The sequence below is a fragment of the Gopherus evgoodei genome, chromosome 8 (genome assembly GCF_007399415.2).
Source record: "Gopherus evgoodei ecotype Sinaloan lineage chromosome 8, rGopEvg1_v1.p, whole genome shotgun sequence".
Taxonomy (NCBI): Eukaryota; Metazoa; Chordata; order Testudines; family Testudinidae; genus Gopherus; species Gopherus evgoodei.
Genome location: NC_044329.1, coordinates 1,573,038 through 1,600,057, shown reverse-complemented (window position 1 = coordinate 1,600,057; position 27,020 = coordinate 1,573,038). Strand labels below are relative to the sequence as shown.

The 27,020-nt window shown below is 46.7% G+C and overlaps 1 protein-coding gene across 1 annotated transcript; it reads left to right on the top strand.

Moving 5' to 3' along the window:
- The first annotated feature begins 177 nt into the window (after positions 1-177).
- On the top strand, positions 178-26,722 carry FAF2 (Fas associated factor family member 2). The gene is made up of 11 exons (XM_030572469.1): positions 178-282; positions 14,828-14,896; positions 17,516-17,650; positions 18,469-18,545; positions 20,844-20,982; positions 22,285-22,370; positions 22,454-22,545; positions 23,541-23,718; positions 24,823-24,994; positions 25,253-25,396; positions 25,949-26,722. The coding sequence occupies exons 1-11, from the start codon at positions 220-222 to the stop codon at positions 26,129-26,131; spliced, it is 1,338 nt and encodes a 445-aa protein (XP_030428329.1). The 5' UTR covers positions 178-219; the 3' UTR covers positions 26,132-26,722.
- Positions 26,723-27,020: the final 298 nt, after the last annotated feature.

Sequence of the window (27,020 nt, the reverse complement as noted above, 5' to 3'; positions counted from 1 at the left end):
AACCTATCCCAGGGTTCGGGTATTTCCGGGCAATCCCGGGTGAAGTTCGGGCATCTCCGGATGGCGCTCGGCCCTTTCCGGCTCGCTCAGAGAAGCCACCGTTGGCAATGGGGCCGACAAGCCTCGGAGCAGCTGCCCTCAGCGTCAGGGCGGAAGTGCGGCGACGTGGTACGTCAGTTCCGGAGAGTGACGGAGCGGCGGGTCAGAGGCGGCAGCAAAATGGCGGCGCCTGAAGAGCGGGAGCTGACGGCGGAGCAGACCGAGAGGCTGCTGCAGTTCCAGGTGCCGGCCTGGGGGGAGCTGGGCCCGGGGCCCCGCAGCGGCCCGGCGGGGGAGCGATGTGAGGGCGCCGGGTCACACCGGCCTCGCCTTCCCCGGCGGAGGCTCAGGCGCCGCCGACCCCTCTCCCGCCAGGGGCCCCTTGCGCTCCCGGAGCGGCTCGCTGAGCTCCACCTGAGGCGGTTACCGGGCGCTGGTAGGGCTGGGTAGGGCGGGGCCCGGGGGGGGCGTTGCCAGGGGCTGCAGCTCGCGGGCCGTCCGTGCCCGGGGCCCCGGAGCTGTGCAGCCCTCGGGACAGGGCCTTCCCCTGCACCCCAGGGCGCGGGCACGGCGCCCACGCGGAGCCCTGCTCTGCCCCTCGCAGCCCCCGGTGCTCCGGCTGCCGGCTGCCGGCGCCTCGGGCAGGGACTTGGCTATGTACCTGTTCTGCAGGTGGCTTAAACGTGCTGGGCTCTGATTGTTGTTTGCGAACACGGGAAGTGAGTTGTGAATGAGTCAGTGCACCTGCCTGCAGGAGAATCTTCACGGACCGCCCCAGCCTCCTTAATTACATGGGCTCGGAAATTCCTTGCATACTTGTAAATGCTGAGTGGGAAGCTTGTGGGGGGACTGAGCAGGCAGCTTCTCATTCACTTTGTCAGATAATTGCCAACCTCATCATTTTGAAGATCCATAGATTTGTAAAGCTAGAAGGGACCCTTGTGATAATGTAACCTGACCTGTATAACATAGGCCATAGAACTTCAGCCAATAATCAGCCACAGATTTTGTTTGAGGATGTTGAGTACAATTATTTAGATATTAGCTGTGGTTTTTCACGTACATCATGAAATTTGCATGGCTCAAAAACATATATTGGAGATGTGACCCCATGAGTGCTTTGCAAAGCACACATGGTCCAGATGTAGGTGGACATGATGAGGGAAGTAGTGGTCAGGAAACCACGTTGGCAGACAGGAAAGAGACAGGTCTCAGAGTGGTGGCCATGTTAATCTGCATCAGCAAAAAGAACTAGTACTTGTGGTACCTTAGAGACTAACAAATTTATTTGAGCATATGCTTTCGTGGGCTAAAACCCACTTCCATCAGATGCATGCAGCGGAAAATACAGTAGGAAGATATACACACACACCCAGAGGACATGAAAAAATGGGTGTTGCCATACTAACTATAATAAAAGTAATCTGTTATGGTAGGATATTATCAGCAGGAGAAGAAAAACTTTTGTAGTGATGATCAGGATGGTCCATTTCCAACAGCTGACAAGAAGGTGTAAGTAACGGGGGGGGGGGGGAATTAGTGTGGGTAAATAGGTTTTACTTTGTGTAACGACCCATCCACTCCCAGTCTTAATTCTAGCCTAATTTAATGGTGTCAAGTTTGCAAATTAATTCCAGTTCTGCAGTTTCTCATTGGAATCTGGTTTTGAAGTTCTTTTGTTGGAGTATTGCAACTTTGAGGTCTGTAATTGAGTGGCTAGGGAGGTTGAAGTGTTTTTCGACTGGTGTTTTGAATGTTATAGTTCTTGTCTGATTTGTGACCATTTATTCGTTTGCGTAGAGACTGTCCAGTTTGGCCAGTGTACATGGCAGAGGGGCATTGCTGGCACATGATGGCATAATCACATTGGTAGATGTGCAGGTGAACGAGCCTCTGATAGTGTGGCTGATGTGATTAGGTCCTATGATCCTGAATAGATATGTGGACAGAGTTGGCAACGGGCTTTGTTGCAAGGATAGGTTCCTTGGTTAGTGTTTTTGTTGTGTGGTGTGTGGTTGCTGGTGAGTATTTGCTTCAGGTTGGGGGGCTGTCGGTAAGTGAGGACTGGCCTGTCTCCCAAGGTCTGTGAGAGTGATGGCTTGTCTGTCAGGATATGTTGTAGATCCTTGATGATGCGCTGGAGAGGTTTTAGTTGGGGGCTGAAGGTGACAGCTAGTGGCGTTCTGTTACTTTCTTTGTTGGGCCTGTCCTGTAGTAGGTGACTTCTGGGTACTCTTCTGGCTCTGTCAATCTGTTTCTTCACTTCAGCAGGTGGGTATTGTAGTTGTAAGGATGCTTGATAGAGATCCTGTAGGTGTTTTGTCTCCGTCTGAGTGGTTGAAGCAAATGCGGTTTTATCTTAGAGCTTGGATGTAAACAATGGATCATGTGGTGTGATCTGGATGAAAGATGGAGACATATAGGCAAGTATAGCAGTCAGTAGGTTTCCAGTATAGGGTGATGATTATGTGACCATCGCTTATTAGCACTGTAGTGTCCAGGAAGTGGATCTCTTGTGTGGACTGGTCCAGGCTGAGGTTGATGGTGGGATGGAAATTGTTGAAATCATGGTGGAATTCCTCAAGGGCTTCTTTTCCATGGGTCCAGATGATGATGATGATGATGATACCAATGTAGTGCAAGTAGAATAGAGGTGTTAGGGGACGAGAGCCAAGGAAGCGTTGTTCTAAGTCAGCTATAAAAATATTGGCATACTGTGGGGCCGTGCGGGTACTCATAGCAGTGCTGCAGACTTGAAGGGTGAGACAGTCGAGGAAGGGTGAGACAGTCGAGGTAGGAGGCTATCTTGGAAAGAATTGAGCCCATCCCTGTGTGGCTTGCAAGGTCCACGTAGACTTTTGTCAGTGATCAGTTCTTAAATGTTTATAAAAACCTAAGTTCTTAATTTAAAAAAAAATTAACCTGGAGTTAAGGTTAAAAGGATTTATTATACATGGACTGTTTGTTACTTTAAAGAAGACTGCAGTCTGCAAACAGCTGTATAATTAAAAGGTAATTAAAGTCTTTAAGGTCAGTGATAAAATGAAACCAGGTGATGGAAGGATAATGTTTCTCAACTTATGGTTGTTTATGTGATTCCCTTATGAAAGGAGGGCAGAGTGAAGGTGGTTTGAGTTAACTGTGCATATGTGTACTTACAAGTATCTTGGATTTCTTTTTTAAATGGGGAACTTTAACTTGGAATTTCCAGGCTCATTAAGATGTTTATTGAGAAAATTCATTGTTCTTTTCAAGGGTTTGTTTTGTTTTCAAGAAGTGATTCTTTCAACTTTAATTTTCAGTTTGTTATAGAAAAATAGCTTCTATTTTAAGTCAAACATAAATATGAAGTGCTTTAGTATCCTTGAATTATCCTGTCCAATACTGTGTGAGCAACAAAAGGTTCTTAATTTGGTTTTGGTCAAGAGCTGTCTTTTGGGACATCTGTAGAGTAGGTTTGGGCGATCCAGAGAGAGATGTTTGTTAGAAGCTAGAACAAAGTGTGGCTGCTTTTGTAGGATTTAATTATTGATCCATGTTCATTATGGCATTTCTGGCCTGATTCTCACACTTCTGACTGTGTTCTAATGTAATGATGGTTGAGCGTTAGCTTTTCTCTACAGACACAGAATGGGATAGTTTCTGTTGTGATAAGAAATTTGCTTTCAAAACTATAGTGTCATTCAAAAAAAAAAGACAGTGAACCTACTGTTAATCTAAATTTAATTAACAAAAGTAAAATAGTGGCATGCAGCTGAAAGGAGCCAAACATCTGTTCGGTTTGAGAAGTGGAGAGATATGAAACTTGTTAGCAAAATGCCTCTGATACTCTGGGCATCACAATACATATCAAAACCCTTGATAAACACACTTGAAAAAAATTCTCTTCTAAAAAAGATTTGGGAAAGGCTTTTGTGTTGCTAGACGTCAGATGCTTTTCGCCCTTGGAAACATAATTCTCTGGAATTTGGCTGTGGGTTGGGAATTAACAGTAGTGCCAGTTATGAGGATGTGAGGACTTGCATCTTTTATGTGATGTTTCAACGTATGAGTCTTCCAGAGAAAGAACTTCCTTAAAGTCTAATATACAAACCCCCACAATCTTATGCTTACTAGTACTGAACTCTTGAGCAAATATGCTACTAAAACACTGAATTCCACTTCTCACTGCTTTGATCTGAGGAGCTTTCAGGGATTTTAATCTGCATCTCAAAATTGTAGGGAACAGACTGCCTCACAAAGCAGCTCCTACCTTTTTTCTTAAGGTTCTGTATCTTGTATGAGAAGTTGAGACAAATGTTGAACTTTCTAGATGCTTATTTTTAATGGGGCTTTTGTGGTTCTTGATATTTTAGTTTTTGAAGTTTTCTATTATATAGTGCACTCAGCATTCATAGCCCCCATGTTAGGTTGCATTGTTCTGCTTGGGAGCCTGTTTGTGACTGCTAGTTTGGTGGGATTAGCCTCTTTATATTGTCTAAAGGTGTAGTAAGAAGTAACGTGCATTGAGTAAAAGGACAAGGCCTGTGAATTCAGAGAGAGAGACAGTACGTAGATACTCTGGTGATGGAAGGCTTCTGACACTCGGGGTGCCACTGCTCTGGGCAGGTTGCTCAGGTCTTCTGCCCCACGGAAGCACTGGGGTTCAAGGCTTTAGACCTGGGGGGAGCACTGGGGCTCAAGCTACAGGAGGAGTGCTGGGGCTGAAACAGGCGCTCCCCTCATAGCTAAAGCCCCAGCGCCTCCTGTGGGCCTGAAGCCGAGAGCAGAGCTGTGGGGCTGAAGCCCTGAGCCCCAGCACCCCACATGAGGCTGAAACTGGGAGTGGAGCCACAGAGCTGAAGCCCTGAGCCCCTGCCTGGAGCCCTGAACACCCCTCCACCTTGTGGCTGCAGTTCCAACCTCCTGTGGCTGAAGCCTTGAGGCAGTCCAGTATTTGCTTTTTGTTTGGGTTTTTTGTCTGCCCTGCTGCCTGATTGATTTACTTCCAGTTCCACATGTTGTCCAGTTGACCAGTAAGACTGTAACTCTTATGTTCATATCTTTGAGGTTCTACGTATAACAATAAAGAGGAAAATTATGGTTAAGTGGAATTATTTGAAAATGTCTTTTAGGCACTTGAAATTAAAGACTAATAAAGTGTGCTGCTTTTTCTTGTGGGAAAACCTTTACATGATGAATATCTGACAAATTCACATAAGATACTGGAAATTAAAGCTGACTGAAGTGTGATATTTACTTCAGATTTCTAACATGGTCTTGCTGGCTGATGCTTTAAAAAAAGGGGGGAGGGGTCTTGCTGTTAATACAAAGGTCCCTAAAAGCTATAGGGAAACTACGTTAATATTTTTTCCAGCAAGAATGGTCTAAGCATGATTCTTGACCATTTGAACTGTAGTCATACCAGGCATTAACATTGTGGAAAACTATTTTCAGCATCAGTGAGATATTCTATAACATCTCTGAGCTATGTTGCCTCTGCTCTGGAACATGGTAGTAAGAGTGCTGTTTAACAAGCTGATGCTGGTACCTGAGGTTGCATCTACACAGGCAGTTTTGAAGGAAACCTCCCATCACTGCACCATCACCAGTACATCTCCACTGGTTGTAACAATGATGGGAGTACTAATGCAAATTGTGGTAAAAATGTTGTAGGCTAGTCTATACTAATGCTCCCACTCATGGGAGGTTTCCTGAAAATTGCTGTTGTGGATAAGGCCTGGAATGTTACCAAGAACACAACTGCCATACTACAGTGATGGTCAGTGAATAGTGTTGTGAATTAGTACTCATCAAAACATACACATAGCTAACCAGCTCTGTAAGCACCCCTGCAAATGTTATAAAGATCAACACTCTTTAAAACAAATGGAACTTAGGTAACAAACTGTGATGTATATTTGCTTTTCATCCAAAAACTGCTACTGTATTTTGCATAACTTAAAAAGGGGAGAATGTTCTGTCAGGGCAGGCAGTCCTGTTAACAGCACCCAGCAGTAATCCTGATCTGTAGAAACAAAGGTGTGAACAGGTTTCTGAATCTTGTAAATATGCAATCGCTAGCAGCATTTCAGGGTTATTAAAAGAGGTGGTGATGAAGAGCTTTACAACACATTCTATTCAAAGGCTTAGATGCTCCATTGTAAAAACTCAAATGCCTGAACAAATAGCAGGCACAGGGATAAAGTATGTGGTTGTGTCCACTCAGGTCCAGTGCTTTGAAAAGGCATCCAGAATGTACATTCATTGAGGTCTAGGCTACACTACAAAGTCAGGTCAATGTAAGCTACCTTGTGACAACCTAGTTGTGCATGTGTCTACACTTAAATTTGTCTTCTACCTAGGTAAGCACACTGTTACAGTAATGCAGTAACACCATTTCCCCAAGTGGCATTGAGCCATGGTCAGTGTACTGAGGTCAACACAGTACAAGTGTAGATACCGCATTTCCTATGTTAACCCTAACAGACTTCCTGCAGCTGTCTCACAATGCCTGAAACCAACCACTCTGGTCAAAATTGTGAATTCCACTGCCCAGGGTCACAGAGACTGGACACCTCTTCCCCCGCCCCCCCCCCCTCCACCATCAACCTGTTAAAGCACTGCAGATTTTTTTAAATTCATTTTCCTGATTGTCCAATTTGGCGAGCACACCTAGCAGCTCTCCAGTGTTGTGTGCAACTCTCCAGCTGACCATGCAAGCTACACGCTCCAAATGCATTCTGGCTTGGAATAGACCGAAGGTATTAGCTTTCCTGGGCCTGTGAGGAGAAGAGGACATCTACGAACAGATTGCATGGGGGATGCAGGAGAAGGGATATGAGTGAGCAGCAGTAATACTATATGAAAGCAAAGGAACTGCAGCAGGCATATCAGAAGGCCAGAGACGCCAACAGTTGATCCAGTCTGAGCTGCAGACCTACAGCTTTTACAAAGAGCTGCATGCCTACTTGGCAGAGACCCCACCGCCACTCTGCACACCACCACAGATTCCTCCAAGAAGCCCAAGTCACAGGCCCCTAGTTTGAACAGCAAAGAGGAGACGGAGGATGGGGAACATGTGACTGATGGGTCCAGCTGCACTGCAAGCCAGGACCTGTTTGAGACTCCACTGCAATCCAGTCAGTCCTGGCAGTAGAGCATGGACAAGCCCAGTGCAGGGGGAAGGAACCTCAGGTAGGTGCTTAAATGTATTTCCCATTACAGTGATGTACTGATGGCATCCTCAACTTAACAGGACACAGCTATCAACTTTTTATTAACTTAATCATACTAGAAGTGATAGCGGTATGACAAAAAGAGGCAGAGGTGTCTGCTTTTCATTCCCCTATACAGTTACGCAGGGGCATGCAGAGCAGTTGGGTGTCACTTGAATCTTCCTGAGAGATCTCAATGAAACTTCTGTGGAGGTTCTCTGCAATCCTCTCCCAAAGGGTTCTGAGGGTGGCAGCCTTAGTACTTCCTTCCCAGTAGGACGCTTTCCCATGCCAGTTGTCAATAAGTTCAGCAGGCACCACTGCAGTAAACAGGCTGGCAGCAGATGGGCCCAGCTGTTCTGGAACCAGCAGTAGCTGTGCTCTCTGTGCCTGTCACCCTCCAGGAGTGAGAACAGCTAAAATCACCACTGCGTGTGGAAAATGGTTGCAGTATTCAGTTCCATTCTTTATACTAATAGTTTAACATCACAGGGATAGCCGTGTTAGTCTATATCCACAAAAACAACGAGGAGTCCGGTGGCACCTTAAAGACTGACAGATTTATTTGGGCATAATCTGACTTCTTCAGACGCATGGATCAATAAACCTGTTAGTGTTAAAGGTGCCACCGGACTCCTTATTGTTTTTGTGATAGTTTAATGTAACTGAGCCATTCCCCCCACATTTTCCACACCACGGCTAGCTCTCTGGTGCCATGCACAAGCACTCCAAAGCAGAAGTGTCAATAAGCATATCTTGCTTAAAACTTTTGGGGGGAGCAGGGAAGGGAGTTCTGAATCTAACTTTTGCTTCCTGTTGTGACTGTACTGATAATGGTATGTTTTGTGTTATCTGTAGCTGCTGCTGTTGTGGCTGTGAGAGATTGCTCTTCCACACCTGCCAAATGCTGAGCCAGATAAAGAGGAGAAAGAAGAGAATTCAGGATGACATGTTCAGTGAGATCATGTAAGCCAGTGCTGCATCAGACCGGGATCAGAGGGCCTGGAGGGTGAATATTGCAGACTGTATGGAGAAGGACAGAGCAGACAGAAGAAAGGTGCAGAAAAAGGAGAGGAAAATGCACCAAGACACAATGAAGCATCTCCGGCAGCACACACAGATGTTGCAGATTCTTGTGGACCTAAAGGTTCAAAAGTCATGGGCTTGCTTCCTTTTGCAGTCCATGGAGAACTCCATTACAGCACTTCCCTACATCCCTTTCAACATTCCACATGGCATCAAGGGCCCATATCCCTACTCTGACCATTCCATGCCAGGGGACATTAAAAACAGCTACACTTCCGCATGCACTGACCTGTGAAAGCCATGGTTGCTGTATGTGTAGCTAAAATGGATGTGATTGTTCCTTCCTTGGAAAGCTCTGTTCCATAAATTTATTCAGTTTTTAATGTTTTTGCTTTTAAATTGCACAGCGTTTTCTTTGCATTGGTTTTGTACTCAGTAAAATTCTTTTGGGAGAATAATTACATATGCTATGGAGTGGCTAGTGGTACTGAAAGCATCTGCTTGCTTGTTGTACAGTGTGACAACTCAGGATCAGTGACAAACAGTGTAATAATCATAAATGCACAGCATGTGCCATAAAATTAATAGTTACTTTGACAGTATTATATTCATAGATGTACACTAATCACCACACAATTCCTAACAGGCTTTAAAATGGCATGCCCAGGTAAAGCCAAGTACACCACAACACGTTACTGTGATTCACTGTTCAAGTGCTCTTCCAAAGCTTCCCTAAGCTCATCTGATAGCCCTTGTGTCTTGGTGTTCAGAGTCAGCAGAAAGCCACTCTACCTCCACCCTGCTGGCAACTTTCCCCCTTCCCTTCACAGATATTATGAAGGACAAGCAGGCAGCTGTAATGGCTGGGATATTCTTTTCACTGAGATTCAATCTTGTGACCAAACAGTATCGGCGTCCCTTCAATCTACCAAAAGTACATTCAGCTTTCATTCTGCACCTGCTGAGCTGATAGTTGTTGAGGTGACTGGTATATGACTTCATGACTTGGGAGTGGGCTGAGGCCCCCAGGATCACTACTGTAATTTCAACATTGCAAATGGTAATCTGCTGGTTGGGAAAGAGAGCACCTGGTTGTAGCTTTCTACAACACTGTGTTCTTAAAGATGCAAGTGTCACGCCCCTTTCCTGACCAGCCAACTTTGATGTTGATGACTCATCCCTGGTGATCCACCAAGGCTTGCATAAACATAGAAAAGTAGCCCTTTCTGATGACATACTCTGTGGCAAGGTGATCTGGTGCCAAAATAGGGATATGTGTGCTGTCTCTTACTGCATTGCAGTTTGAGAACCCCATAGCTGCAAATCCATCCACTCTGTCCTGCACTTTGCCGAGAGTTACAGTCCTGCATAGCCAGAGACAGTTAGTGGCCCTGCACACTTGTAGGACCGTGGCTCCAACTGGATTTTCCAGCTTTCAAATGACTTCCCACTGACTAGTAGCAATCCAGCATTGCAAATTACCACAATGCAATCACTACTCACGTCTTTGCTGTCAGTGCAGCTTTCATTCTGGTGTCCCTATGCTGGAGGCCTGGGGTAAGCTCAGCACATGGATCTGGGAATGCGACCTTGGGCATCCAAAAGTTCTGCAGTCACTTGTCGTCATCCTAAGCCTGCATTATGATGCAATACCACTAGTCAGTGCTCGTTTCTCAGGCCCAGAAGCCGCACTCCAGCATTTGCAGCTGCTTCATGAATTCCACCAAGGATCTTGAATTGGTTCTCGCTTGTCTCACAGCAATCTGCCCTCCAGCAAATCATCCCGTTCCCTGCGGCTCTTCTTGCAGCTGTGCTAGTACTGGAAGATTGTGTGTCTTGTGCTTGTAACACTTATGACAGTAGTGCAGAGCTGTTCGGGCTCCATGATTGTGTCAGAGATGGTGAGCGAGGAGGGCTGCACTGGTTCACAGGATTTTTAAACAGGTGAAAATTGTGGGCTATAGATGACATGGAATGGAGACAGTTGTAAGCTTGTAGGTTGACCCCTTTCTCTGCCTCACCATGCAGTGCCAAAACTTACCAAAAGACAGTGTTCTGGGTGGTGGTGGATTGCACGCTGGAATACCTACCAAGGGTGTACCGTGCTGTGCATCAACACAACCACTCCTGGTAAGTACGTACAGCACAGATGTAAGGAGCCAAATATGAAGAGACTCAAGCAATATACTAACTGTGGTGGCTTAATGCCAACGTAACTTGAGGAGGCAAAAGTTCATATTGGAGACATGCCCTTAGGAATGTAGTTTGTTATCCATGTCTTGTTTCAGAAGGATACTTCATAATGGCAGACAATGAAGTGTGGCTGGAGTTAAAAGCATGGAATTTAGTTGAATGACAGCAAATTTTGTAAAAGATCCTTAAAGCTGAGGCTTAATAGCCGTGAAACTTGCTGATAAGTAAGGATAAGATTGTCACAAGTCAGATTCAGTGACTTTGAGACCTCCATGACACTTCCCCTTCAGCCCTGGTGCAGCGGGGCTGGAGCTGTCAGCTGGTGGGGCAGCCCCAGATCTCCCAGATGCTGCAGGTGGCAGGGGGACCCCAAAGTCTCCAGCCACAGCAGGGCTCTGGGTCTCTTCTTCCCTATCATTTTTAGTACAAGTCAGAGACAGGTCATGGCTTCTGTGACTTTTTGTTTATTCCCACAACTTGTCTGTGACTTTCACTAAAAAATAACAGTGGCAAAATCTTAAACTTACTGATAAGATATTTCAGCAACAAAAGGAGGTGTCATTGAATTGGAGATCTCAGATGAACAAGAATACCAGGCTAGAAACACCTGATTTAAGTGACTGAGGGCTTGTGGGCACTTGAAACCCTACTGTGGTGCTGCTGCATTGCTGCAGCTATGCCATTGTAACACTTCAATGTAGTCACTACTATATCGACAGGAGAGTCTTTCCTGTCAGCATAGTTAATTCATCTCCCCAAAAGGCAGTAGCTAGGTCAATGGAATAATTCCTCTGACCTAGCACAGTCTATGATGGGGGTTAGAGCAACTTAAATATGTCGCTCAGGTGTGTGACTTAGCCTTGGTCTACACAGGGGGGGATCGATCTAAGTTACGCATCTTCAACTACGTGCACAACGTAGCTGAAGCTGACGTACTTAGATCGACTTACCATGGTGTCTTCACTGTGGTGAGTTGACTGCTGCTGCTCCCCCGTCAACTCTGCCTGCACCTCTCACGGTGGTGGAGTACAGGAGTCGATGGGAGAGCACTCGGGGGTCGATTTATCTAGATTAGATGCGGTAAATCGATCCCAGCTGGATCGATCGCTGCCCACCGATCCGGCAGCTTGTGTAGACATATCCTTAGCTGGGTCGATGTAACTCTGTATTTTTGTATGTATGCTGTCACTGAGTGGTGTCAGGCTAATGAGAAAAGGTCCAGTCTTGTAGCTGTGGCAAAGAGTAGATGGGCGTAGTCAGAGTGCTCAGGAGCAACAGAATCCTGATTTAGTTCAAGTGCTAGATTTCAAGCATTGCTCTTGTTTACAAGGTGAATTAACAGTTGAGGGAGAATCCAAAATGTTTGTGGGGAGAAAAATCTCAGGTTCCTAAAACAGATGAGCCATTCAGCTTCAGCATGGCAACTGAAGTCCCTTGATCCTCAAAACATTCTTACCTGGACAGCCAAATGTTTTCGAGAGGACCTGGATATCTGTTCTAAAAGAGCCAAGTAACTTGGGGAGGTAGCAAGCAAAATTAAACAGGAATAGCAAAAGCGGACAGGAGTGAAAGGTGCACAGATGTAGAAAATGGATGGCTGTAATTGGAAATTGCCCAAAGGAATTTATATCAGATTACCACTCCACCTTCACAGCCAGAGCATGCTTTGTTTTGCAGTAAAGCAAACCCATCTTGGGGCAGGTTGGATCTTGCCAACTTTCTGTAAGGCTCAACATTAAAATAGGAAACTGAATTTAACCCAAAATATTCTCAAATACTGAATGAGAACTGACTTAGTGAGAACTTGTCTCACTGTTTTACAGAAGTGGGAGTCCAAGTGGTAAACATGATACTTGTTGCATTTGGCTAATTAACAGACCCTCCGTATCTCAGAAGGCTTCATCTATGATGAGTAATGTGCAGTTTTAAGTATTAAGAGCTGTAGCACCAAGCAGCCATATCCTCTATGCTATAGGGCACATTCAAATTTCAGACACCTGACAGCCCCTTATTAGATATCCCAGCACCCCCAATAGCTCAGCATCTTGGGGTAGGAATGAAGAGCCTGGGCTTTTCACCAGGGTGTTTTCCCTGGACCTCCCTGACAGTGTAGGCCTACCCTATTGATATATTTTGCTTTCCACAACCAACTCTCTGTACAATTTTTCATGAGTGATGTACCCAAGTATTCGGATTCTGATATCTAAACTATTACGTTTATTCACCTAAATTTAGGTTATTGCTGATTATGCACTATATGTATCTCACTATATGTATCCCAGATGTACAGACACTCTTTTCTTAACTTGTGTACTATATACTTTTGTAACATTAGATTTTAAATTTTATTAAAGCTATCTCTGGCCATCGGGTTTAATCCCAAAGCTAGATGTCCACTAAATCTATCAAGCCACTGTGATAGCAAAGAAACTGAAACAGTCTGTGCAGACAGTGAGTCAGTCCAGAACATGAGCTACTTAATCTTAATAAAGCTTGGCTTGACAAGAGATCTTGCTGAGGGAGTTGGTACAAGAAATGAGGCAGAACGGGAAACAATGGACTCTGGCTTAAAAGGGTCAATGCACATTGGAAGGCGCAACAACTAAAATGAATCGTGTCTTCTCTTGCCACTCACCTCCCTGTAAAATAATTATACTACTACAAACATAAGCTCTCGCAGGGGCTTCCCGTTTACCAAATGGAACAGGATTTTCCTTCTGGTTTGTTTTTTAATGGAGCGGAAGCCAATGGGGCTTTCTTTTATTTACTTTTAGGTTTGTGCGCTCACATCACTTAATGTCATCTCCCGTAACATGCCTAACTTTCAAATGTTCACGGACTGCTTCAAGCAGTTGCTTCTACAAGGCTAGCAGCAGCATGGTTTTCCATAAATCTGTATATGTGCTCAGTTACCATGGTGATGGACACACATAAAATAAAACCCTACTATGTATTTTCGAGGAGGTTTTTAGTGGATGGTGTGGGGAGAAATTTATTTCTCCAGCATGGTGACAGGAATGTTCACTCTAACCAAAGATTTTTGTCCTCATCCAAAAGTTATATCAGCTTGATATCTTATAATACCAGATGCCCACCTCCATGTGACTTCTTGTGCAGAAGTTTTGATTAGCAAGGACTTAAATTGTGCTTACCTGCTGTTGAATGAGTACTGAGAACCCCCGTGGCTGTGAGGTGTGTAGGTGATGGTTGCTTGTGCAAAAAACACCCACTGAGTTTCAGATCACACTGTAATATGTTCAGAGTGCTGTGTCTGTGTGAACTGGATAACACTGCACACTACAGCATATAGTGCAAAGCTGAACAATGCTACATCTTCAGTAATATCAGTCATTTCACCTGAATCGCTTTACAGTTGCAATTAACTGTGGCTGAAGTAACAGGCTGGAAGGCTTGCAAATGGCTTCCCTCACTCCCTGGGGGGATAGGGGGGTGACCTTTGTGTGTATTGATTTTTAGGCGTAGCCTCTGCGACGAAGTGGGAATGCTCATAATGTTTTCTCTGAAGACTGTGTGGGTGTCTCGGTTTCCCCATGCCGTTTTTAAGTATCTAGGTGGTGGGAGAAGGGATGGGATTGTTGCAGAGCCTTAGAGGGCAGATGTGATGCTGTCTGGACAGAGAATGGCTGACACTCTGTCTCCTGGCAACTAATGGCCTGGGCCCCCCTCTACAAAGGTGCCAGCTGAAGATGTTGGAGAACAGAGAGATCAGGTGACCTCCTGGCCCGGGAAAGGGACAAAGGGGGAGGAGGAGCTGGAGAGTTTCAGTTTGGGGCTGGCTGGGGAATCGGAGGGAATCCCAAGGCTGCGCTTTGAAGTGTGAGTGCGGTCGGGGCGCCAGCACTAGGAGAGAGCTCTCCCAGCGCTGCACGTAAACCACATCCTCTATGGGTGTAGCTTGCAGCGCTGGGACGGTGCAGATTACACGGAGGCTTTACAGCGCTGTATCTTGCAGCGCTCGAGGGTGTTTTTTTCACACCCCTGAGCGCGAAAGTTGCAGCGCTGTAAAGTGCCAGTGTAGCCAAGGCCTGAGTCTGGCTAGAAGCTGGTAATGGGTGAGATACTTACCTAACTTGCAGAACTGCTGGGGATTGCTTAGTATTGGGAGGATGTAGAGTCCTGTCTGAGAGCTCAGCATTTCACAGAAGAAATAAGAATACTTACAAAAGTTGCATGATTTTCATGAGCAACTGCTGGAAGCAATCACTGGTGAATTGGGAGGGGAAGCTTTTTAAACCAAAGGGGCTGCCTATTAATTTTGTATTATGGTTACACGCCTCTGTTCAAATACAGCAATGAAGTATAGAAATATTACACTTCCTTAGCACTCACCCTTTGGTTCCTTCCTTCACCAGGACTTGACTGGCATAGAGTCTATGGACCAGTGTCGTCATACCCTGGAGCAACACAACTGGAACATAGAGGTACCAGTTAGCATTGTAGTTGGGCACTTTCCTTTCCAGCAACTTAGATGAAGAGTCTGAACGACTGTGGGGTCTCTAAGTAGAATTTCCATTCTGAAAGGATCCTTGTAGTGGTCTGAGTAATTAATAATCAAGGTCGTATTATAAAAACATCATGCTTATACTTCAGAAGTAATATCCAAGCTCCTGATCAGCACCCCCAGCAAGCTTTATTCCGTTGCTTATTGTTAAGAATCTTAGGTGGTCTCATGTAATTGTTTTCCATTCATATTGAGTTGCACATTGAACTGAGATTGTACTCTCCACTCTCTAAACTGCAGTTCTTCATCTCGTATTCCTTTTTTCTTGATCTCCAAGTGTAAACTGGAAAACACGTACCTAGTGGATGCATTCAGACCTCGCTAATGTTGGGAAACATGATGGAAGCTGTCACCTACCCCAGGGTCTGGTCTATGCCCCAACCTGTACCCAGTCCCTTGGAAGTGACCACTTTAGTATGCCAGTCCCCAAGAACCCATGTGGTTCCACAGGGGCAGGCCCATGGACTCCAAAACTGGACCTTCAGGGATCAGCGGTCTTTGTCTGTCTTCATGGCTCCCTGCAGCGAATCCAGCCCAGCCAGACTCCTGTGGGAGGCTTGTACTGTACCCCTTCAGGGTGCAATACTCTCAGTGAGTATTTGCAACTACCCTTTTCCACACACAGTCACCTGGCATACAGAATCTGAAAGTCCTTGAGCTAGCAAAGAGAGGCAAAGGTTAAGAGAGAGTTCAACCTGGCCAGTGCCAGGCCAGGGCTCCCTTCAGCAATGCTGCTATCAAAGCTCTTTCTTCCTGTCTCTGTCCCTTTGTCCTTCGTCCCAGCCAGGTGAGCGTCACTCAAAGACCAGCTCTTAACCCAGCCCCATGACACCTTTCCCCTCTGTTCTCCACCTGGGGCCTTTGCTCTGCTCTTCTGCAGAGGGGTTGAGGGTCTCTTTCCTCCTGGCTGCTGGTTGCTAGGAGTGAACATGCTGATGATTGGGGTTTCCATTGTCTTTCCACATGCTCTGTTGCTCTGGGTTGGTTTCAGCCAGTCCTTTAACGCTCAGGCAGGTATGTGAGGCACTCGCCTCATGTCCCCTGCTCTCCCCCAAGAGCTTTTTAACCCTTCACGCTCCTTGCATAGCAGCGCAAAGCACAGAGTGACACTGAGGCCCACAGTGGAATCAGAAAAATATTACCAAAATCCCCACTTCACAATAGGCATGAACTGAATTCAGCCCAATCACACTTGCTGTAAAGCTTATTATTGTTACCACTTCAATCCATTTAGAATGAAGCTGCCAAAATTGGGTTTTTTGCCATATTGAACCTCTGTACTGACCTCTGCTCCGCTCCCATTTACCTCTACTCCTCTTGCACACTTTACATGCACCCCTCTAAACCACTGTAAGTCTTAGCGTCTTCAACCATGCAGTCCCCTACACCTTTACAAGCCTTCCAGTCAACATGCATGCAGGTCTGTCACACCTTTCAAAACATTCCTAACACCCGCTTAGATCATGACACACAAGAATAGTCACGCTTGGGCAGACCAATGGTCCATCTAGCCCAGTATCCTGTCTCTGACAGTGGCTGTTGCCAGATGCTTCAGAAGGGATGAACAGAACAGGGCAATTATCATGTGATTCACTCCTGTCATCCCGTCCCAGCTTCTGGCAGTCAGAGGCTTAGGGATTCCAAGAGCATGGAGTTGCATCCCTGATCATCTTTGATGGACATGTCCTCCATGAACTTATCTAGTTCTTTTAGGAACCCAGTTATACTTCTGGCCTTCACAACATCTCCAGAAAATGAGGTCCACAGGCTAAGTGTGCGTTGTGTAAAGACCTACTTCCTTATTTTTGGTTTAAACCGTCTGCCTATTCATTTATTTGGGTGACCCCTGGTTCTTGTGTTATGGGAAGAGGTAAAGAACACTTCCCTAGTCACTTTCTCCACACCAGTCATGATTTTATAGACCTCTATCATGTTCTCCTTTAGTCATCTCTTTTCTAAGATGAACATGCCCAGTCTGTTTAATCTGTCCTCATATGGAATCTGTTTCATCCCCCTAATCGCTTTTGATGCCCTTTTTCCAAATCCAGTGTGTCTTTTTTTTTTTTTAGAAGGAATGACTCGAATTGCATTCAGTATTCAAGTGCAGGTGTACCATGGATTTATATAATAGCATTATGATATATTTTCTCTCTTAATCTATCCCTTTCCTAATGGCGCCTAACGTTCCATTGATGACCTCCTGCCATGTGCCTGAATTTTTTCCTGTACTGCTGCTTGGAGCCCCTAGACTGGGAGGCAAGGCTAGGAACAGATCGATTGTTTGGCTCTGCTCTCCAGCTGTACAGCACCGTGTAAGCTCAGTGTTGTACAACTGTGAGACCCCTTGGAAACACCTAGTCTGGAAGCTGGCAGCGGTTACTTTATTTTGATGTGTTACGTTGCACATGTCCGGTGCTCTAGGCACAGGGACAACTAACACCTACCACAGACTTCAGAATGGAACCAGGGCATTTTCTCTAACCTGTCTGTATCCATTGAAACTTTTGATGGACCCCTTTTGTTGCTCCTCCTATGACAGGCAGCTGTACAGGACCGGTTGAATGAGCAAGAGGGCGTCCCAAGTGTCTTCAATCCACCTCCATCCCGGCCGTTGCAGGTCAATACAGCCGACCACAGGATCTACAGCTATGTTGTTTCAAGGCCGCAACCAAGGGCAAGTTATTTACTAGTTTGGGTTTGTCTCGTTGTGTGGAATGGGTGATATCTCTGAAGAAGGAAAGAAATACATCAACAGGGAAAGGAACTCTGTTTCCTTAGCAGATCTGCTTTCTTGTTTCAAAATATTTTCTCCTGAAAGCTACGAACAGTGCAGCTCCCTGGGCAGAACTGTTCTTATCCTCTTCATTACTACTTCGGATGTTTTCCTTTCTGGTATTTATCATAGTACACAGCAAACTCCTTCCTGCCCATACAGCTTGGAGTGAAGGCAGAGCAGAATTCCAACTCAGTTGTCCTAGTTCACCTAGAATTAAAGTCTGTTCCTGCTGTCTTGCTGTAGGATGATCTATTTGTATGACAGCCTGCTGAACTGATGTGGTCTGCTTTATGTGTGCTAGTATAAGATGTCAATTAACGTGACTGCAGATGGTTCATATGTAGCTCTTGTATAACACTTCAGTCTTCATAGAACCTCTGTAAGATGAGTAAATGTTGTTATCCCTATTTCACAGGTAGGGAAAATGAGATGGAAGAATAAAGCCCAATTTTTGGAAGTGGTCACTGGCTTTGGGTGCCTAAAATGTCTCAGGTTGGGCTCTCAAAGTGAGGCACCTGTTGGTGACTACTCAGAAGATTTGGCTTGCCTGAGGTCATCCAGCAAGTCACTAGCTTACAGGCCTGAGATCAGAGCACTAGACCACACTGTCTGTTTCACATATATTGCAGCATGTTTGATGCTGGATGGAGGGTTAGCTGCACTACCGTGTCTCAAAGGGCAGGGATAAAAACCTAACCGTTTGTTTGTAATTTCAGGGCCTGTTGGGATGGAGTTACTACTTGATAATGCTTCCATTCCGATTTACCTATTACACGTTACTTGATATATTTAGGTAAGTACTTTTTTGTGCTGGTTTGTTTATTGATGGTAGCAAAGCAAAATCTAACTCCAAGTATGGCTGTGCTGCTTTTGGTGTTAAGTCTAATAAGACATCCGGGTTTGTATCAATCAGATAGTCACACATCAAAGTTCTCTGCAGCGTTGCCTGGTTCCTGTGTCTTGGAGACCTACAACATAGAAGTTAGTAACAAATGAATGTTGTATAATAGAAAGTAGATTTCAGAGAAGTATTATCTCCAAGAACTCATGGGGATGGGTGAGGTTGCAGAGGACTAGAAGGGGAACAAAGAGGACCCAGGGAATTATAGATCAGTCAGCCTAACTTCAGTACCTGGGAAGATACTGGTACAAATTCTGAAACAATCATTTTGCGAGCACCTAGAGGATAACAGGGTTATAAGGAATAGCCAGCATGCCAAACCAACCTGATTTCTTCCTTTGACAGGGTTACTGGCTTAATGGATGGGGGGAAACATTAAAATCAAGATATCATACCCACTAAGGCTTTTGACACAGTCCCGCGTGACATTCTCATAAGCAAACTTGGGAAGTGTCTCTAGATTAAATTAGTATAAGGTGGGTGCACAACTGGTTGAAAGATGGTACTCAGAGTAGTAAACAAGGGTTCGCTATCAAACTAGGAGCAATTACCTAGTTGGATCCCACAGGGGTCAGTCCTGGATCCAATACTATTCAGGATTTTCATTAATGTCTTGGATAATGGAGTGGGAGAGTAGGCTTATCAAATGTGAAGATGACAATATGCTGGGAGGGGTTTCAAGCACTTAGGAGGACAGGATTAGAGTTGAAAATGACCTTGACAAACTGGAGAATTGGTCTGAATTCAGCTAGATGAAATTCAGGAAACATAAGTGCAAAGTACTTTACTTAGGAAGGAAAAATCAAATGCACAACTACAAAATGAGGAATAATGCCTAGATGGTGGTGGTGCTGAAAAGAACCTGGGGTTATAGTGGATCACAAGTTGAATATAAGTCAACTGTGAGGCACCTGTGAAAAAAGTTGTTATTCTGAAGTGTATTCACAGAAATGTCATATGAAAAACAAAGGAGGTAACTGTCCCGCTCTACTCAGCACTGGGGAGGCCTCAGCTGAAGTGCTGTACCCGGTTCTAGGTGCCACACTTCAGGAAAGATGTGGACAAACTGGAAGAAGTCTAGAGGAGAGCAACAGAAATGATCAAAGGTTTAGAAAACCTGACTTGTGTGGAAAGGTTTAAAAAACCGGCCTGTTTAGACTTGAGAAAAGAAGACCAAATATGTGAAAGGCTGTTCTAAACAGGATGATGATCAGTTGCTCTCCATGTCCACTGAAGGTAGGACCACAAGTATTGGGCTTAATCTGCAGCAAGGAAGATTTAGGTTAGAAATTAAGAAAATCTTTTTAACTCTAAGGGTAGTTAAGCTTTGGAATAGGTGATGGAGATTTTAAGAACAGGTTGAAAAAACTTTGTCAGGGATGGTCCAGACTTACTTCGTCCAGCCCACTGTGCTAAGGCAGGACTTGATGACCTCTTGAGGTCCCTTCCAGCCCTACGATTTTATTCTATTTCTAGCAGTGTCTTATGAATCTGTAAAGGAAACTAATGTATTTAACTCTAACTCAAAATCAGGCTGACACTTGCAGTTCCTAAATATTAACCAATGGAGGCCAAAGAGGGAATAGGCACACTTATATCTATTGAGGCACTGCCCAAAGGTTCCCCTCGGGAACAGGCATGTAGGGTAACACGGTCCCAGCCTCAGAACTTACAGTCTAAAGAGCCAAGACACAGACAACAGGCTGTAATTATTTCCTCCCTGGTGTAATCTCCTCTTCCAGCAGCTGCCTAAAATAAACAGTCATGTGTTAAACCTTTTGTGCAACAGAACTGCAGTTCTTGAAGAGACTTGTCCTGATCAACTTCCTATGAATTGCCAACCAGTATAAGACCAGTGAGCCCTTAAATCTGGTATCTTGTCTCTGGCTGTGGTTTATGCCTGATGTTTCAGAGGATGTTGAACCTTCCCCACGCACAATACACTTGGCCTTTATGCAGCGCTGTTCATGGAGGGAGTGCAGGTGAGGAAATCCATCATAACCTCTGGCAATCAGCTGATGCCTTGGAGCACGGAACTTTACCTGGCTTAGGTTTTTCTCTAGGGTGTTCATATTGTGGTCTCAAGATGGAGTAGTCAGTGTCTTAGCAGATAGCTGTAAATTTTGACCAGAAAAAGTTTTTCAGAAAGTCAGTAAGCTGAATTTCCACTGTCCTTTGCTTTTCTTCTAGGTTTGCTGTGCGTTTTATACGCCCTGATCCTCGCAGTAGGGTCACGGATCCAGTGGGTGACATTGTTTCGTTTATTCATATGTTTGAGGAAAAATATGGGAGAATACACCCTGTCTTCTACCAGGGAACATACAGCCAGGTCAGTATGGCAGGTTGGTGCAAAGAATTCATGGGACTATCTTGCTGGTATTGCCTAGCACACTGGCCCTAAAGAGGAATGACAAAAGCCATTCTGCATTTTAAAAGTCCAGTACTAATGCTCAGACTCAGTAAGGAGGTAATGGAGATCGCGATTATGAGCGTATTAGGAACCTGAGTCCATCCCACTGTTGACATTTGCCATGGTGGGGTCTCTGCCAGGCTCAGGGACGTGCCAAACAATTGAAGCTGGGAAGGCAAAGCTGATCTGGCAGTTCCTCAGCTGTCTCTGTGGTTCAGAAGCCCACACCTCTTCTTTTGTTCTGCTAGTATTGGTTTTATAAGTTGACATAGTGGCCCAAAGTCTGTCCTGATGTACACCCCATTGGAAGTGACTGGGGCTGCACCAAGGTGCAAGTCTGAGCAGAATTTAGCCCAGTATCTTCAGAAACTTGGGGAAATGGCCCCTTTGAGCCCAGGAGGTAAAAGGAGAGAACAGATCCCTCTTTTGTTGGATTTGGGTGATGATTCTTCCCAGAAGAAGAGGGGCTCCCTAACATGTCTGTCTCCTGCCGCCCCTCCCCCCTTTCAGTCTCAGCCCCAATGCGCGCGCACTCCTCTGTTGTGAAGTCCATCCCAGCAGGTAGCTGAGTGCCAGAGATCACTGCTGAGCCTGTATCCCTTAGCACTACTCCAGGGCTGAGGTCATTCCCTCCAGCAGTCCCTGCCCCCAGGAACAAGGGGCCATACCTAGAACCGAGACCTAGCCCAACAGCCCCATGGCAATCAATCAGCAACTCAATGCCCGTTCAACAGAGTCCATCGAACACTTGCACTGCTGGGCTTGTGGAGTGAAGTGTTTCAGCTGAGAAGTAGGGGGTTACAGAGGTCAGCTTAATAACGTGTTTCAGTGGATGTGATCGGAAGGCTGGATCCTACATCATCCACATAGGAAAATGGAGCCAAAAACTGCATGTGATTCTGGGCCATGGGAGTCCTCCTGGAGGCTGAGCCAGAGAAATCCTCCTGGGTCACTAGGTGTGCAGTGCTTTGCTTGGCATTGTCCCAAGGCCTTGCCTGCCAAGGAACAGTGAGGAAAGCACAGTCAAGGGTTCCTTTCTCCTGCATGCAGAGAATTCACTGGGCATGTTGGTGTGGAGAGAGGTCTGACATGTTCTTCAATTAATACCACATTACATTGAAAAACTTCTTCCTTGGGCCTATCCCACTCTAATACCAAAGGGGCAGCAGTCCCAGTGCTCCAGGCCCCTCCCACTCCAGCTTTTCTGTGCTCTGTCCCCAGGCGCTGAATGACGCCAAGCGGGAGCTGCGCTTCCTGTTGGTTTATCTTCACGGTGACGACCACCAAGATTCAGACGAATTCTGTCGGTAGGTTGGAGAGAGTTTTCTTACATAACTGGCCATGTGTTTGGGACCCAGCTGTATGTCTGCCATCTCTTCTCTTCCTCCAGCAACACACTGTGCGCACCGGAGGTGATCACCCTCATCAACACTAGGATGCTTTTCTGGGCATGCTCCACAAACAAACCAGAGGGATACAGAGGTGAGCGTCTCCCCCTGCTGAACTCTTCCTGATTCTTGTTAAATCTGGAATAAATGGATTGATATTGCAAATAATGTGCGTCTGTTCTGCATGCTTGATAATTTCCCTGTGCAGGTAAGTGATAGGGCCCAGAGACCAGCCTGTGATACCTTACTGCACTGAGTGGAATGGGGCTACTCTATACCATGTTCTGCATAACAGAGGACATACCATATCTGAGACTAATATTGCAGCCCAAGGAGCCCTCTGCTCTTAATACTGGCTCTTCCACAGTCATGTCTCACCAGAGCTAGCTGCTGTCCCTTTGTAGTCAGCATGCTGGCTTCCTTCAGTGGCCTTGTCATAGGGGTGTTAGGCTGAGTGGGGAAGCAGGTGTCTAATGACAGTGGTTTGTGTTGTGCCTGAGGACAAAATGGCCAGAGGTGATTCCTTGGGTTTTTCCCGCCCCCTCAGATCTTAGGGGCCTTCTTAGGATTGGATGTGGGGCAAGAATATCCACGTACTAGTCCACACTAGGCTTTGCAGCATGCCACGAAGTCCTTTTTGAGCAAGTGATACCTGTCCTACGAGTTCCTGATGGGGGTTGTGCTGAACAATGCATGTCGTCTTCCTAAGACTGAAGGAGTGGCTTGTGTGGTAGTTTAGATCCTTCGTGGCCCACAGAGTGAGCAGCTGGGTCCAAGAATTGAACCCAGGACTGCTAGGCTACTGAGCCCTTGGCGGTGTCACTGTCTCAGGACGAACACCCCTGACAGATGTCTTGGTTGTCTTAGCTTTGCTGATTCACAGGTCACTTCTAAAAAGTAAACAGACTAGTGGGTTGGCAGCCAGGGAGTCTGAAGCTGTGTCTCTATGCTCAGCAAAGGGACTGGCAGGACAGCGGGATCTGCCCACCTCTAGAGGCCTGGGGAGGGGGACAATTCTAGTCTTAAGACCCCTTGGCGTCTCTGTTGGGACTGCCAGTGGTGACGGTGGTTTCTGTGTCCATCTCCCAGTGTCCCAGGCTCTGCGTGAGAACACATACCCATTCCTCGCCATGATTATGTTGAAAGATCGCAGAATGACGGTGGTGGGACGGCTAGAAGGCCTCATCCAGCCTGATGACCTCATTAACCAGCTGACATTCATCATTGATGCCAACCAGACGTACTTGGTGTCTGAGCGGCTGGAAAGGTACTAGGCTGGGAACTGGAAGCCCCAGTAATACTTACCTTGTGAAGTTGGGAATTCCCAGTGGAGTGGGTCAGATCTAATTCGGGGGGGGGGGGGGCTCAGTGTGGGCTGCATTTGGTTCTGTAATGCATTCAGTGGCCAATGGAAGTGCTGGTGCATGCTGGGGCATGCAGGGCACTGCCTTGATGTGTACATTCAGACTACACTGCATTCTGGGAATTGAGGTCTCCATGGGCAACATTCCTGCTCAAAGATGAATAACCACAATCTGCTCCATTTTTCTGGACAGTTAGGGCAGCCTGGAGCTGCTGGCACCTTTCAGGCAAAGTCTGGATGTAGCTGGACACTCTGACTGGCTAAGAGCGTAACTGGGACCCAGGCATTTCGGCCAGAGTCATGCTGATATCTTCAGCCAGTCTTGTAGGGAGTTGCCTGCTTTGGAGTGCCAGCCCCCGGTGGCTGTGCTGCCGAGTTAAGGCTGTCTTTGTGATGTCCTGCTGCTGCCTCATTGACACATGCCCCCTCTGGGTATTGATGTGGGCTCCATTCAGACTGAGAGCCGATAAGCCCTTAATCCTTCCTCCTCCCCAGTCAGAGAGTGCCTTGCTGATGGTCAGACCTGTGGGTTTCTAAAGTGAGTCAGGAATGGGCTAAAGAAACAAGGGAGTCACTGTCTGCAGCAGAGAGCTGCAGAGCAGAGCTTTTGGGTGCATTGTGCATGGCACCTGCCCACACTACAGCCCTTGTTTGTGCATCTATCCTGAGCCTGACATCGAGGCCATCTATTCCAGGGACTAGTCACCACAGAGAGCCCCGCCTTCTTCAGAAGTGGGAAACCTTCTGCATCATTCCAGAGTAGCAGCTGGGCTAGTCTGTATCCACAAAACAACAGGAGTACTTATAGCACCTTAGACTAACAAATGTATTTGAGCATTAGTCTCTAAGGCGCCACAAGTACTCCTGTTCCTTCTGCATTGTCTGTGTGCGCCTCATTTGAGAAGCTGTTAGTGCTGAGAAGGCTATTGTCCTCCTCTTGCCCTGCCCTGCCCTGCCTGTTCCTAGCTGTGTTGATATTAACCACCCCTCATTCCCCGATGTTTGCAGGGAGGAGAGAAACCAAACGCAGGTCCTGAGGCAGCAGCAGGATGAGGCGTACCTGGCTTCCCTGCGGGCGGATCAGGAAAAGGAACGCAAGAAAAAGGAGGAGCGGGAGAGGAAAAGGAGAAGGGAAGAGGAGGTGCAGCAGCAGAAGCTAGCGGAGGAGAGACGGCGCCAGGTGAGACAGAAGTGTTCCTGGGAAGCACAGCAGCAACACTGGCTCCAAGCTCTCTTGCTGCCGCTTCCTGCCTTCCTGGTCAGCCTGCCCACTGGTTTCCAGTCAGGGGCTGTATTCATATAATCCTGCATCTGCTTCGCACGTCCTTCTCTGGGGTTTCCTGGGGCGCGTTCTCTCCCGTGCAGGACACGCTATGCCTTGGCACTGAGGCCAGCTCCATGCCAGCCTGGTGCTCTGACCTTCTTCGTTGCTTTTCAGACTCTGCAGGAGGAGAAGGTGCGCAAATCGGAATGCCTTCCACCGGAGCCGCACCCTGATGATCCTGAGAGTGTGAAGATCATTTTCAAGCTGCCCAACGATTCCAGAGTGGAGAGGCGATTCCATTTCTCACAGTCATTAACGGTGAGGGATGTCTAGAGCAGCAGGAGAATCCCAAATTCTTAAGCTGGCTGGACAGGCTTGGGGGTGGCCGTGCTCAGTGCTGTCACGAGGTCACCCTTGCTGCAGCCTCAGTAGGCAGAGGTGAGTGCTTGCATGAGGGGGAGCGTAACCACACTTGGCACTACTGGGCAGGGAAGTAAGAGAAGAGTGAAAGACCAGATGTAAAGCTGAAATACCGCTTATCCCCTCCTAAACATGAGCTTCCTGCTGCTTCGCGGTCGGTCCATGGGTCTGCGAGGGCCTGAGCCTGGGCCCTGGGCTTCCTAGAGACCAGCCTCTGGCATGCTTCAAGCAGGCTCTTGAGAAAACAGCTGTCCCTAGTGGGCAGTCTGGTTCTTCGTCCTCGTGCAGGGTTCAGGTTGTCTTTAGTGTTTGACAAACTGAACGCTCTGACTGTTGAGACTAGCGGCCTGGCCCCCACCCCAGCTGGGCATTTTAGTGCCTGTGCCAGGGCTGCAGGAATTACTGCATGCTGCTTTTCCATTGGCTAATGCCTCTGCGCTTCCCTTCCAGGTGATCCATGACTTCCTGTTCTCCTTGAAAGAGAGCCCAGAGAAGTTCCAGATTGAGGCCAACTTCCCTCGCCGTGTCCTGCCCTGCCTCCCTACAGAGGAGTGGCCCAACCCCCCCACGCTGCAGGAGGCTGGACTCAGCCACACGGAAGTTCTCTTTGTTCAGGACCTCACGGACGATTGACACTTTTCCAAAACACGATGGAAGGAGAAATTCAGATGATTATAATACAATATTTTTTTTAAAGACTGCTGCGTACAAATGAGGGATCAGAGACCACGCCAGCCATGCTGTGTGTCTGCGCTGGCACGAGAAAGCTCACCTACTCCCACGCACAGTCATCCCCTTACACTTGAGGGCAGAGAGGGAGGGGGGCCACCATTGCCCTCCCCAGGGAAGGGCAGAAAAGGCAGCTCTTGGTCAATATTGCTTTTATGGAAAATACTAGACCCCCAAGGCGTGCCGTCGTGTGAAGATTTGATACTTTGCTGCTCCTGGTGGCCAAAGGACATTGCACCTGTGCAGCGGGTTGGGGGCCTGCCTGTGCTAGGGAGGGGAGGGATGGACAGAATTTCTTCAGCTTCCCCGTGTATAAAAACCTTTCTTTTACTAGTTCTCTTGCTTTGTAATGACCAAAGGAGACTGGAGTTGACAATGTTGACAATGGTATTAATTTTTTGATAAAGAGCTGGTTGAAGTTCTTAACGCCATGGGATCTTGCCCAGCGTTCTTAGCCTGCGTAGTGTAATAAACTCTGCCTCTAGCGTGCCTGTGCTAATGCTTCCTGGTGTCAGTGCTTTCCTCTCCACACAGGCTGCTCCCATTCCAGCCGCAGAGGGTGGGGGGCATGTGTAGGGGGTGTTCTGAGCTGGTTCTAATGACCTACCTGCACACACCTGGAATGACTCTTGTTTTCACTCTGGGTTGCAAGGTGAATCTGGCTCTGTACTTGTCTTCATTCAGCCTTCTTGGCTCCAGTCGCTGTGGAGCATCCGCTGCCTGTGTCTTGTCCAGTAGAATTGCAGAACTCATTAGCTACTAACACACAAAAATTGCTAACGCAATCTAGGCA